General features: G+C 40.5%; 1 protein-coding gene across 1 annotated transcript in view; it reads right to left on the bottom strand.

Moving 5' to 3' along the window:
• Nucleotides 1–13136, bottom strand: part of LOC137580890 (angiopoietin-related protein 6-like) — a 42827-nt gene extending 29691 nt beyond the window's left edge. Inside the window, exon 1 of the mRNA XM_068295036.1 lies at nt 13014–13136. Within this exon, the coding sequence (XP_068151137.1) occupies nt 13014–13136 (123 nt within the window). The remainder of the gene's footprint in view (nt 1–13013) is intronic.
• Between the last annotated feature and the right edge of the window lie 1402 nt (nt 13137–14538).

Raw genomic sequence — 14538 nt, 5'->3', positions numbered from 1 at the left:
CATTGTAAAGGCGTGTGCAGAGCCATTTATGAAACCATTTCGGAGGCACATTTCATGCGCCGTTTTAATATCTTTATTGGTCATCATCATTGTTTGTCATTAAAAATGAGAATAATAAAATCATAAACACACAGGTCCACTCGCTCCACTCTCATCCCCTCGAATGAATTCGACTCCAGTCCAGTTTCATCGGGCCAAACAAAAAAAGCGAAATTATTAAATTTTGTGCCTGTCTCGCATTTTTAATGTCCACAAAAACAACATCTTCACGATTTAATATAGGTATATATGAGTATATAATTTTCCAACTCTTCTTCTCCAACTCACGTAGTAGCTCCGGTAGCCCCAGCTGGGTTTCGGCTTTAATTAGAATGAGTTCACTTGGTTTTGGCCATCATAATGTTGCCATAAATTATGCATGGCATGGCAAGTGCCGGTACAGACCGTACGATACCCCAAAAGACCCCTCCCCCCCTAGGTGGGGGGACAGTCAGTTCAGCAGGCCTCATAAAGCCACCGAAATTATTCAATATGACAGTCGTACATGACAGTTGATTTAAGAAATTTCATCATAAATGTCAAAAACGAATTGTTTTGCTCGTAGATCTTATCCGTGTTTTATTTGGGCCTACATATTTGGTCATGGACGAAGAGGAAAGGACGGTTAGCCGGGAGGGTGGGAAGTGTAGGATTGCGGTTACTGGGACAAGCCAATTCACATCTGTGTACATTTCTTTTGTCAACAAAATGCAAAACAATCTTTATACTATATGTATGTATATATGAATATTAAGCACAAGAAGTGTCGGACATATTTTTGATAATTTTATTGTGGGAAAAATATAATTCGTGAATGCTTTTTATATACCATGTTTGTGTAGAATCGTAGATATCAGATGGGAACATTTATAAATTTTGTCATTTCAGAATCTATGTTTAATCAATAAAGTCTATTGAATAAACACTTTCAGTTTTGAATTGTTAGGTTTGAGGAAGGTTTTCCCCCTTATTACAATGTAAGCTATTCGCATTTGTGAGATCTGTTTTCAGCTGTTATCTCTGAATAATTTCGTGAAATTGCCTGCTAAAAACGAGAATTAACTAATCAATTATGGAAAATACATTCGCGTCACTCCGCCCCCAAAACCACAACAGTTGTCGACTTTATGCTTTCTGCATTCGAGAACATATAGTCAGATTATGCATCGATGGATATGGATGGATGATTCCTTGGAAACATTCTGCAGGTCATTTTATGTGTCTGCTGCCATTTCGAGTCGTCTTGTTGTTGTTGTTACTGTTGGTGTAATAAAAGTTTTATTAGCCGGGCGCTCCCGTAGTCGGACCGACCAGCAATGAAACGGGAAGGGGATGAACTGCGAATGGAGATGCACATATGTAGAGGTATACCTCAATTATTGAAGGAAGTATCGATATGAGGAGACAAAAGTTTAAACGCAGCTGGAGATAATGTGTGCTAAAAATGTCGCGAAATGTCTTTCTTTTATATTTTCTTTTGAATGTGGTTAATTAATTTTGATTTATTTACAAAGCCCACCCAGTTGCGCAATTTTTTGCCTCACTTCGATGAGTCAGTTTTGGAATGCATTCTGTCCAGGTATTTTCCAATCTTTTTGCATGTTCCAAGTCAATTTCATTCAACTCCTTTTTATCGAGTCCCTGGCGTATATTATTTCAGCATAAATCAAAACTTTCACTTAGCACGGTCATTTGTTTCAATGACCACTAGCCATAGAGACACTCTACCGGTTCAACTCCCACACTGACCTCCCCTGTTTGTGGAGTGCTGGCCTGGAAAATGTGATAAAAATCTATTACAAGCTCATATCATATTTTATTTCCGCTTTTTTGCTTTTCCTTGAGTGCCTTTTCCTTTCCCCCACTCTCTGTTTTGCTCTTTGTGCAGTTGAAGAGGAAATTATGAAAAAGCTTTTTTATGGCCACTTTTTTACGATGATGTCCTCCATCCTCAAAGCTGCGTCCACCAAATCTTCCATCTAGACCATATGTCCATGTCCCAGTACAAAAGTGACATATTAAATTTAATGGAAATTGATGAGCGCTTATTATGATATGAGATAGTCCGCTGGCTTCTTCCTTCAGTTGGCATGGAGTCTGGTCCTTTGCCTTTTGTCCTTCGTAGTGATTTCTTGGCGGGGGTTGGTCAGCAGTGTCTCTATCTTTTCTTATTCTTCTTTTTTTTATCATAAAAGTAATTTCTGCTGATGGTCAGCACTAAATTCATACAATTCAATTTCCCTTTTGGCTGAGCTAGCCAATAAATATGGATATAATATTTCAATATTCATTTAAACGTAAATCACAATATTCTTTGAATACTTTTTGTCCCCTCAGATTACCCATTAAAGATTGATGGGAAAATATAGATACAGATACAGTAGACTGGCTGGAAATGAACACCCTATAAAGAACAATCTACACAGGGCCACTCGAGATGGGGGGCATCCTTTATTTGACATGTGTACGTATGTATGTATGTACATACCGAATGTATTTATGACACTATACTCACATTTAACGACACTTTAATAATTCTCTAATTGGCAAAATGTTGCAAAATCGAGTTTTTATTTTTGGTTTGGCGCCATTAAGGCTGCACCTCCAGGGTTCTTGATTTTTATTCATAATTTGCTCGTTTTATTTGGGGATAATTCCAAGCGACACTAAAATTCTCATAAAGGAAGAAACAAAACAAAAGCCAAGTCCCTGGCCAAAAACAAAAGTCATAAAATTTTCGTCTCATAATTTTTCCACTTGGTTGGCAAATTTAATTAGCCAAGTTTCATACCTTTTGCCTTTGTCTTCTTCTGTTTCGTCGTCGTCTTCATCAAACATTGTTGACATATCCGATTACTTACTAATTATCCTTCTAATTAACCCTTCAGTCTACTTACTTGGCTTATTTGCTTCTTTTTTTCTTCTTGCTTTCCTTTTGCCCTCCGGGAAGACTTTTACTGGTTGGTGACTGTTGCTCAGTCAGCATGACCCCAGCCCGAAACACTTGGCTTTTACCGTTTTTAAGCCTATTAGGCAAAAAATAAAACAACAAACATTTATAAAAGGAAAATCTCTCATAATTAGCTTAAAGGAATTCGCCCCAAGGGGGTTAAACATATCGATATCCTAGATGCCAATTACTTGCCTGGGGAAATTGAGAAAGTATTTTGAATGGAAAACCTTAAGTATACAAATATTTATATACGAGCGAACCGCAGTTTAGTTTCTGTCGATGCTGCTTATCGTCTAATTGTTGGTTATCAGTGTAAAGCGTTGGAGGAGGGTGCAGGGCAGGGCAGGGCAGGTGGTCAATTTAAATATTGATTGTTATATCAATGCATCAAAATCACAATTTACATAAGGACAGCCACAAACTAGCTCTCTCTCTCTCTCTCCCTCTTTCTCTCACATACATACACACATGACTAAATTATCCTGCAGACAGTGGCGTAGCTATTGGAAGGGTTGTTTTCTGCTTAAGAAGTTGTCCAATTTGTTGAGCAGTCTTCTTTACTAAAGTTCAATTTCAATGTCTCCTACTGTCTACACCTATGAATTTACATATATACAACTGCGAGGGATTGTGTTTGTGTATGTGTGAATGTATCTGTGTGTGCTTTGGACATTGGAGTCTGCCCTTTGTGATGTTTATCATTAAATACATGTAACTGGCAGAAGACACATCCATATGAAGCTTAGGTTCAAAATCCTCTGCCACTTGAACATGTTCAGGCATATGTCGATTAGTTATTGCTAGCAAATAATATTCTACTCGTCCACCAAACCAGCCCACTCAATTCCACTGTCTTTCTGTATCTTATTGTTATTGCATGTGGCCCTCAACAAAAGACCACAATAAAGCAATCAAGCAGACAGAGGCACAAGACAAGTGGGCGAAACCTTTATATCGACTTGTTATATAGAAGTATTTATGAGTGATGCTACTACTTCTTCTTGAAAAACAATCTGTGCGCCAATTGTAAAATGCAGATGAAATAAAATATAAATAAATGTATAATGGAAAACAACACAATTGAAAATGTTCGTATGGAAATCGTTGGAATGGAAAACTCATTTCGTGAAAAATAAAGATGCAATCAATTTTTATGATATTCTCAAATAAACGTGTCTAACAGATAAAACCTTATAAAATCAGTTTAATAAATCAATATCTTTTTCACTAGGATGAAACAGTTACGAATTTTAAGGGCCAATTTAAATAATACAAGGTGCTGGCAAAATACATTTCGTTTTCTTTATAATTTAATTTACTCAATAGAAATTAATTTAGTATTTAAGAATTTCTGGATCAGCCCATGTTAAATAATTATGTAAACATTATGTTTCTTATATGGACAATATATATTTTCAAATGTCTCAACTCATATAGACTGCAAACACATAGATTTACATGCATACATACATAAATATGTATTTGTTGCTTGATTTCTGCATGTGTTTGAGTGCAAATATTTGTACTCACTGAACTTCAAGAAGCCAAGATGTATGATGCTTCTTGAACAATGAAATAACCTTATATTCCAAACATGCAGTTACAAAGAGAAAGAGGGGGCTTCGAGAGTTGAGAGAGAGAGAAAGAGAGAGCAGAGTGTGTGGGGTAAGGTTCGGTTGTAGGCCAAGAGCAAATACAACCTTCAAGCAGAAACCCTCCCTCCCACACACGCCCATGCAATCGCCACATGAACTTCAAATGTTGACCGTTGTTTACAATTGACGTTGATTAAACAACAAACGAAGATATAAAGCATTTGCCATATACCGATAAGTACATACTATATACACGTATTAACCCTTGCCGACGTCTCTCCGTCTATTTGTGTGCCTGGGTGTCTGAGAAATTGATATGCTGAAATCAAAGACATACATTTCCGTTTGGGGAATTGAAATTGTCGCGCCCTAAAACCGAAATGTTAACCCATTCAATACTGAGCTCAAAGTCCAATTGACCTCACCCTCCCACCGCCCTCTGTGCCCACTTGGCTTTAACCATTGTCCATGCGTGTCATCATATTCAATTACAGGCAAAGGCTCTTTGAGCGTGCGACTTCCTTCACCGGCATTCTGAGCAAAGTTGTGAAATTAATGTGCTCGCTCTGATTTACATTAAAAGCCGACACTACTCCAAACTCCCCACCCCAAACGAATTCGTCTCTATATGTATATATATATGATATGTTAATTTCACACAGCGACAACAAAAGGCCAAACAACAGGGCAACAATTGCATTCATATCCGCCAGAGAACCACGTAAAAGAATACAACAAAAACAGAAAAGAAACAACAACAACAACAAAAAGCTGGAAAAAAACCGCTTCGAATATATTGTATACTTAGTGTAAATATATCTGACCGCTACACCACGCCCTCTGGGGCGACCCATACCGACCGGATGCCAGAACTGAAATCGATCGGCTTGGTGAGAAAACTCAGTTAAACTTTAATTATCGGCATAATGAGAGGCTTCCCCCAACCTCTTGCCTTCTTTTCGTTTGCTCTTCCATCCACTTTAGCGCACATTTCAATTTCATAATTGATATGCGGTCAATTTGGCTTAAACGACGTTTAAGCCATACCAGAAGCCACAAATTTTTGTATGCCATTCCGTCGAAAATTCCCAGGGTATGATATATCGATGGCAAAGCAAAGGCAATTGAGGGATTCCTCAACGGGAAGTATCACATTATTGTCAACACTTAAAGTGCAATTGTTGAGGACAACAGAAAGAATAACTGTTTGTTTATCTACCTTCAAGAAGTCTTTAACTAATGAAAAATACTTTTTTGGCTATGTTTAAAAAGCCTTTTCATCCAGTGTACAAGATTTTTGAAAATATTAACCAACATAACTAAAAGTTTTGGCAACACAAATGGCTTTCGCAAAACAAAAGTAGCTACCAGTCAGGCCATAACTTACTTTAATTTTCCTTCTATATTTAGAGACGTGGTTTGTTTGTTGGTTTGTTCGGTTGTCATTTCGAAAAGGAAATTGCATTTGTTTATGGGATTCTATAGTGTGGGACAAAGATGAATCCGCGAGTGGAGAAATTGTGGCACTTGATATCCATAAATACGTCACAATGTGAAAGTCCCGCCAAGCCGAATGCAAACGAGTTAGTTCTCTGATATTTATGCAGAAATCGGGGGGAATCGACTTAGACTTCCAGTTTGAGTCCGACTCGGGTCTATCTTGTGGCAAGTGGCAGATGCGGCAAGTCTTATGAAATGGTTTTTGTCATTTATTTATGGCTTTTCCGCACACAAATGAAATCTGATTGAAATGTGTCGACACATCTCAACTTCCTTATGGTGGGAGGTACATGGGCTAAGAGACACTGTAGGGGCGTAAAAAGTGACTATGCAGAACTGGTGGACGATGGTTGCGGCTGCCTAATTTGGGCTAGAAGTATCCGACTATCAATTTTGGCCAATTATATTGACACTTTCGCTAGGCCAGTGGCATCAATCGAGCAACGCCGCCGCCTGCTAAATTCTATACTTTCAAAACGAGAGATGGAGGTACAGAAAAAAAAAAAGACTGAGATAGAGAGAGAGAGAGAGAGAGAGACTGGGGAGTATGAACAATGTTGGACAAGCTGTGAGCTGCCAAGGCTGCGACTGAGGAGTTGGCATATCTCTGCATGACAATCAAAAATCTCAGCCTTAAATAGACGCAGCTGGCGGCCAGGTTTAGTCTAGCTGGAGGTGAAGCTGGAGCGGTCATCAATTTCTACATTCGATTCAACGACGATGATGTCCAAGGCCCAAAAAGTGCCGCAATCTCTAGGAGATCAGCCGCTCTAAAGCTCTTTCAGTTAACATACTTACCAATCTGCTCACCCTCTCTTGCTCGACGTCTTCTACTTATTCTTAGATACCAACAATGGCTGTGGCTTTGGCTAAAGCCTGGGATCGTGACACAAGTGCGAAGAGGCGTTGTTGTTGTTGTAGTTGTTGCCATTGGGGCGTGTCACCAGGAGGTGCCGATGTCGGCAATTTTTCAACACCTTGGAGCACGCGGCTGCTGCTGTGGCAGCAATACAAAATAAGAAAAAAACAACAGGGCAAAAAAGAAGATATTGCAATTCGGTTATAAACATTTTAACTAGAGCAATTGGCCACAGGTCCCCATCCACATGCACATCCAAACCCAAGACCAAGTCCAAGGATTGCCTGCCCAACTTAGCCTTACAAAATTTGTTACCATTGACATTTACTCTAGTTCCTTGTACTTGTTGCTGTTGGTTCTCGTCGTTGTCGTCTCTTCATTTGCGCCGCCAAATAGTTTGGTTTTCAGCTCTAGTTTAAACTCCTGGCGATAATGATCGTGAGAGAATTCATGGATCCCGGCCCGAGCCCTGATTGTTTCACACTTAAACTCTCGACACTCTTGGCTGGAATTTTAATGCAATCAGAGTGCTAATTTGTGTTTGCCGTTAATTATTAAGGCCATAACCAGCAGAGGCAAATGAGACAAGTTCTTGCAACAGACCTAATGTAATAGGTACTTTTTACCGCTCTTCCTCCCTATGTATGTATTCTCCTCCGCGTAATACCCTCGACATTTCACTCTACCCCTCTTCATTGGATACCTCGCACACGCCATATTCATTCATCAAATGTCTTTCAACACATTTCAAGCGCCTGCGCTAATTGCTTAGGCCAAACTGTGCCTCTACTTCCCCTTTTCCCACCCGTGAGCCACACAACAGTTTGGTAACCAGTCACCACCGAATCTTATCTGTGCATCTCGTGGCAACGCCAAGTTGTCGCCAAGTGCCAAGTGTGGCAAGTGGTGTGGAGTTGCATGTCTTCGGTCTAAGCCGCAAGCAAAAGGAGAGAGAAAAAATGTTTAACTTAAAATTTAATAAGCGCAAACAACTTCATAAATTGAGTGGATCGAGGTGGATTGGGGAAGTGGCCTGTTACTTGACACCCAGGCAGAGAGCCGTAGCAGCCTGGCGTGGCGTGTAGACACGACAAGAAGATACTTTTAATATTTAGCCATTAAATGGCATATATAATGGGCTTATCGTGATGTGAATCAACTTTATCACCCAAATTTAGTTGACTACAACTAATATTTTCCCCTCTCATTCACTTGTATCGTATCACATTATCAGTTTCCAACTATTGTGGTTCTCTCTTTGTTTTTGCGAGTGTAGGAAATTTGCTTTCGAGAAAAGTGTACAACTCAATTGGAGTTGTTGCAGGTCCAAAGTAGGGGGCATGGTCAACTGGTCACTGGCCATAGAAGAAGCTTTCCCAGGCCATAAAAGGAACACTCTTTGAACTTGTTCACTGAGACGGATGAGCGGACATGCGACAAAAGGAAAAGAGAAAAACAACAATGAAAGGAACATAAATTGCATATGAACTGGGAGAGCAGAGAGGAAAGCAAGTCCAAGTCGGAGTCGCTCCACTTGCTCTCGTTGTTGTCATTCCTTTTAATTTCATTTATTTTGCAAAATACAATTTAATTTGATGCGAATGCAACTGACAACTAGCAGCAACAACAGCCATAAAAACGGCAAAGTCGTCCCGGACTGATGTTGTCTTTGTCTGCAACAGCAGCAATTGCAAAGGCAGCAGACGATGGTTGCGAAATGTTTCCATAAGGCAAATATTGAACTACAATAATCATCATCATCATCATCAGTGAATCGACAGCAACATCAGCGGTATCCGTAGCAATCGGCCGCCATTTCGTGCTGCTGTCCCCATCAACATCATCATCATCGTCATCATCATCTACATCAGCAACAGTCGTCGATAAAAGGAGGTGGAGAGGGACCAGAAGACAATCAAGCGCAAAAACGAACGAGCAATTGTGGCACACGGATGAGCCAAGCCAATGATTGTCATGAAGATAACAAAAAGTTGCCTTTTTGCATACCAAACATCGCCAGCATCAGCAGTAGCAGCGGCAGCAACAACTCGGCACGGCGGCAACATGTTGCTCAAAACTAACAAAGTATTGATTGCAGCGATTGCAAGTGGATGTGGATCACTCGACGAGTCGTCGTCGTCGCTGATGTTGCTGATGCTGATGTCGACGACAGCAACATGGCTTGTCATCCAACTCCTGCAATGGAAACTGCCTGCAATCATACATCCTCCGCATAAAACAAAAGTCATTTAGTTATTGTTGTTGCTGCAAGCCTGCCTGCCGGCCTGCCTCCATGCCTTTATTCCGACCATTTCGATAGTCAGATTCGCCAATGGATGCCATCGTCGATGCCATCGTCAGTCAACGACATTCTCATCCGCTTATCAAACTTCAAACAAATCATTTTGTTAACGGCCTTGTACGCCGAAGTTTAACTTAAAGTTCATTTAAGCTTTGAATAGAGGGGAACCAAATTAAATCAAAGATTTTTTTAAATATTGTAAAAAATTAAAAAAAAGATTAAAGTGACTTTTGTGCCCTGAGGTAATCAATTAGAGTGGATCATAGAGCTTATATCATGAATATCTCGGTTACAGCTTTGTTGCTATTATCATCTTAGTTATTTTCCGCCATTCGTAAACAAGTGTTTCAGGCAAAAAAAAAAACAAAATGGGTGATGTAAACCAGAAACAGGAAATACTGAGCCCAGCATCATCATTATTTTTAGTGGACATACAAAGAGAGGAAGCAAAAAAAATTATTGAATTTGAATGCAAAAGGAGGAGACAAGCAATCTAAAGTTGAAGATAACTGCTGATTGGGGGTGAAAAACGAAGAGAAACTTAATTGCAGCACCTGCAAAGAGGCGGAGCTTGTATGTTCCAACAGATTTGCATTTTAGTAAATTACTTTCCTAATTTGCTAAGTGGATTGATGTGAAATTATTCATATTTACAGTGAGACGGTTAACCAAATGATCAAAATGGTCAGTGAATATTTTGTGCATTTATTATTTGTGGCCTCGGCGTGAACAAACATAGTTTTGCTACCCCTTCCCATGCCTCCTTTTACTGCCCAATCCAGGGCCACCAGTAAACAAATGAGCATTGCAGTCCAATTAAAATAATAATTACATTTCTAAATGCAACTGCAATTTGTGTGTTTGCGAAAAAGTGCGCCCAGTCCACTTTGTGCTCTGGTAGGGAATAAATATTAATGACGAGAGAGTCAACTGGATGGCGGTGGCAAAGGATATTTAGGATGTGGGAACGGGCCTAGGGACAAAACAAATGTGCGTGTCGATAAATGTTTGCATTTCCCACACACACACACATATACACACACTTTCTGAGATGACAAGGGGAAAACGTTACAGGGAAATGCTTTCTCTTTACCAACTTTGTCTAAAATGGCTAAAATACCGTCTGTGGTTCGTTCTGTTCATATTTACATTTTAAATAAATAATATTCTAATTTGACAAAGTAAACTGGCAAATTTAATAAATTGTTAGTTGGCTGACCGGAATCACAGCCATAGCCACATTTTGTGTTAGTTTCATGCTTAATGCTTAACAATTTGAAAGTGCTTGAAAAACTGCAAAATACATGAAAAAAGCAGGCAAAAGTATTTATACATATTTGGTAATTACAGTTCAAAATAGCCAAAACTCATCTCCTAGGTCAATGCCGTCCGATGTTGACAATAAAAACATATATAATTACATATGCACCATTTCCTTACCAATATTCCAAGTAATCCAGTCATCCGACTTTGAAACTTGGCAGAATTGTATCTAATTATGTGATTCTGATGATACACAATTTTATTTATATGGTCGAAGATACAACCTTCTCTGCAGTTCTGGTAAAAATAAGTGTAGTGTATAAAAGTGTACCTAAAATTTTCTTTAGGGTGCCTGACCATGTTTTAGGTGAGGACCGAATGTGTACGTTGTCTGTATTGGGTCTGAATGAAGCGAAATGAAACCGCCAACACCGCAGTGGTTACCTTTTTCGCATGTCAGTTGGCAGTTTCCAGTCAGTGTACCAACAAACTTGTATGGTTGGGGTAGAGAGTGCGGCTGAGTTGTGCGTGGACACATCGAATGCATTATGATTATGCCCGAATGCAGCATCAGCAACAACATGGCTAAAGGGATTATGTTCTCTACACAGAAGCAGTCGGGGTTAGGTGGGGGCCTGCAAAGGAGCAGGAACAGACACAGGAGGAGGCCAACAACATTTCATATGCTAAGCCGACAACGCGTCTATCTCTCGTTGTCTCTTTCTCTCTCTTTTTCTCTATCTCTGGCCAAATCCAACCACCAATATGGCCAACCACACAAAGTCCCCAGGAACGGGGGAACGAAAAGGAGTTGAGTACGGCAGAGTGAACGGGCGGGCAACATGAGCAATTTGCATTTTGAACACTGGTCGGGATTGGTTATTAGCGAGATTTATGGATATCATATTTGCAAGTGTGCGTCTACCTCCCCAAACTCTAGTCCGTTCCCCTTGTCAGTCGCCCATATAGGACGATGCATTGTTCGGTGTCTTTTACGGGTTGTGTAGTTGTGTGTGTGTGTGTGTGGATTGAAGAGATATTAAAATGAATATTTTGCGGATAACATGAAATTGAAATTGCATTCTGACTCCGTTGGCCCTGCTTATGCCCCTGCCTCTGCCCCTAGTTCGCCTTTTGTGATGGCGGCCTGTTTAACTCGTTGCCAGAATCGGTTGCTTATGGCACAGCATTCCGATAACAATGAGGATGAGGACGACAACAACAAACATGAGAATGATGACGATGACGACGACGACGATGACGATGGAGATGGAGATGGAGACGATGCCGGCCAGTGGCTGCTGGTCCCATCGGCTCCCATTTGCTGCTATCGTGTAATGTGTTTAGCCAAGAAAGAGGTTGGGGCAACAACCACAGAAGCAGAAGCACTCCCAACCATACACACTCAAGCACACAGACAGATGCATACATACTCACACATACAAACACTCAACCATAGAGACTGCGGCTTCTCTGTAGATTTCCATATTAATAAATGGCCACGGCTGCCGCTGGCACGGGCACAGGCTAAGTCCAAGGCTCAAACCCAGGCACTGCAACGAAGAGGGAGTTGCGGAGTGAAGTGGAGTTATTTATTGGCAGGCGTGCTCTCAATAAAATTATGGTTCATGCAGATTATGCGAGTGCAGAAACTTGTTTGCCAAACACATTTATTTAGAGTGTGGGGGAAACCAGGTTGAAGAAGATGAAGAAGAAGAAGTCGGAGAGAGCTTAAAGGGGTAGGTGTGGCAAATAAAAGAGCTATACGTAAAGTGGATTTATCAAAACGTAGTAGATACAAAATGCTGGAAACCGTCAGCTTGCATGTAGCAAGCAAATTTTGCAAGCTTTGAAAAGTTCTTTTTTGGTAGGTATATGTACATATATGTTACAAACATTTCAGAAAAGAAAAGGATATTTTATAAAAGATTTTTTTGTTACTAAACCTCTTTATGACACAGGACAACTAACTACCTATTGAACCCTTTCATTTTGCCACCCTTTAAAACTAATTAACGTTGGTCTTAGTTGCACTTTTCCAGCCTTGTACGATAAGTGTCCAAAAGCAGTCTCCGAAAGTTTAACTTAGCTCTTCAGCTCTGAAGGTCTGGCTTCGAAAACTAAGCAAAAAATTTGCATATCAATTTGTACACACAGAAAAACTCAGCATGAACAGCACAAACAAAAAATGGCGTAAAAACTGAAAATCGCCCTGGCACCGCAGAAGCCAAAAACCACACAACAGAAATCATGATTCTCATTATTTTGCTAAAAACGCCACTGGCAAAAGGGGACTGTCCCTAGTATCGAGAACCCGTTGGCAGCCGCAGCTTCTACCCTGCTCCCGGTGCTCCTTTGGAGCATTTAAAAGCGGCAGAGTCAAATGAAGATATGCAGATTAAAGCAGCGAGATGGGCCAGGCCAACAGCCGCAGCGTCAATGTGGAAAAATTACGATGAGCATTACCAGCCACATTAAAAGCTACTACCACAAACCCCCCACCTCCACCACCACCACCACCACTACCGCCACCGCGTTTTTACCTTGACTCTCTGCTCTCCTCGTTGGGGTCACAATGGGTATGGGTATGGGTATGGGTAGGAGTATGGGTGTGAGTATGGGCATGGATATGGACAACGGTAGCCGCCGACGCCGCCAACCAGGCCGCAGACCAATTCTGAGATATGAACATGGCGTTTTTTGAGACTCCTCATATGAAGAGAGCAGCAGCAGCTCTAACTACAGTAGCAGTGGAATCAAAACACCGGAATATACTATAAGAATCACTCTGTGAATTTAGCTGGGACTTAAAGTCGGACTTGGAATTTGCTTAGTTCTTGAAGGCGATAATAAATGTGCGCCACGACCAAGTCTACGACTTTGACGTTTCACCATGGTGTCGATACTTCAATTTCTTAAAGTGATTAAAACCAGTAAAAGAGATTTAGGAAAATTTAAAAAAAAAAAAAGGATTTTGTTTCTACTAAAAAATACATTTCTGGTGCAGAGAAGACATTTGTTGCCATATAACTAAAACTGAATTTTGAATGATGAAAACCATCTTTAGTAATGTACACACATATGTACATATATGTAAATGGGAATATGACCACTGTTTCTGCTGGGGAACTGAAAGAGACTACTATGCATATTTCCATATATCGCTGCTTGAGGTAATGAAGGGGGTGGTAGTAGTGGTCTGGGTTTGCTTTTTGGGAGCCAATTGTTCTTGCCGCATGGCGCGCTTTTCCTTTTTCCATGTGTCTAGTATTTGGGACTTGGACAGGGCCAAGAACGAAGCGATAAGCGTCAGCGCGCCAGTTAATAGCAACAAATAAATGCAACTAAATGCTGGGATCGGTACCGACCAGAACAGAACATGGCAGAGCACGGCACCAGTCTGAATGGGGCTCTGGGTTTGGGTCTGGGTCTGGGTCTGGGTATAGGTCTGTGTTCTGGCCATATGAAGATATCCAAAACGAAGACACAATGCAGCAGTTGCCGTTGGCATATCGATGCCACTTCTCCACTTGGTTTGCTCCCCCATTGGATCTGGATCTGCGCTTTGGTCGCTGGTCTTTGGTTTAGGCTCTCTGGTCGTAGTCGTCGTCTACATATTTCTTGTACCGCCGACAACTGCCATTGTCATTGTGTTTGAACAGCGCTAAGCATTTGTTGCCACTGACTAGGGCATTGTTGTGGCCCATGTTGCTGTTTTTCTTGCATTTGTTTTCCGGATTTATCCAAATTTGGGCAACCCTGGCGCGTGATATAATTCATAATTCATTCACAGCGACATCTTTATTTGAATGTCGAACAAGGCAACTTATCTAATAGAGAGTCTCAACAGCATTTTAAAAGGTATCTGCATGTAGATACATAAGCAAATACTTATTACTAAAGAATTTTTCTATAAAAATTAAACCCCAAAAAAGTGTTGGTTCTTGCTGTAGGTCTAAATTCCATCTTTCAATCAAAAATTATATATACATATATTATTTAGGTAAAATGAGCATTGACGTATTGT

The sequence above is a fragment of the Drosophila tropicalis genome, unplaced genomic scaffold (assembly GCF_018151085.1).
Source record: "Drosophila tropicalis isolate 14030-0801.00 unplaced genomic scaffold, ASM1815108v1 contig_845, whole genome shotgun sequence".
In the NCBI taxonomy this organism is placed as follows: domain Eukaryota; kingdom Metazoa; phylum Arthropoda; class Insecta; order Diptera; family Drosophilidae; genus Drosophila; species Drosophila tropicalis.
This window is presented reverse-complemented; position numbering and strand designations above follow the sequence as displayed.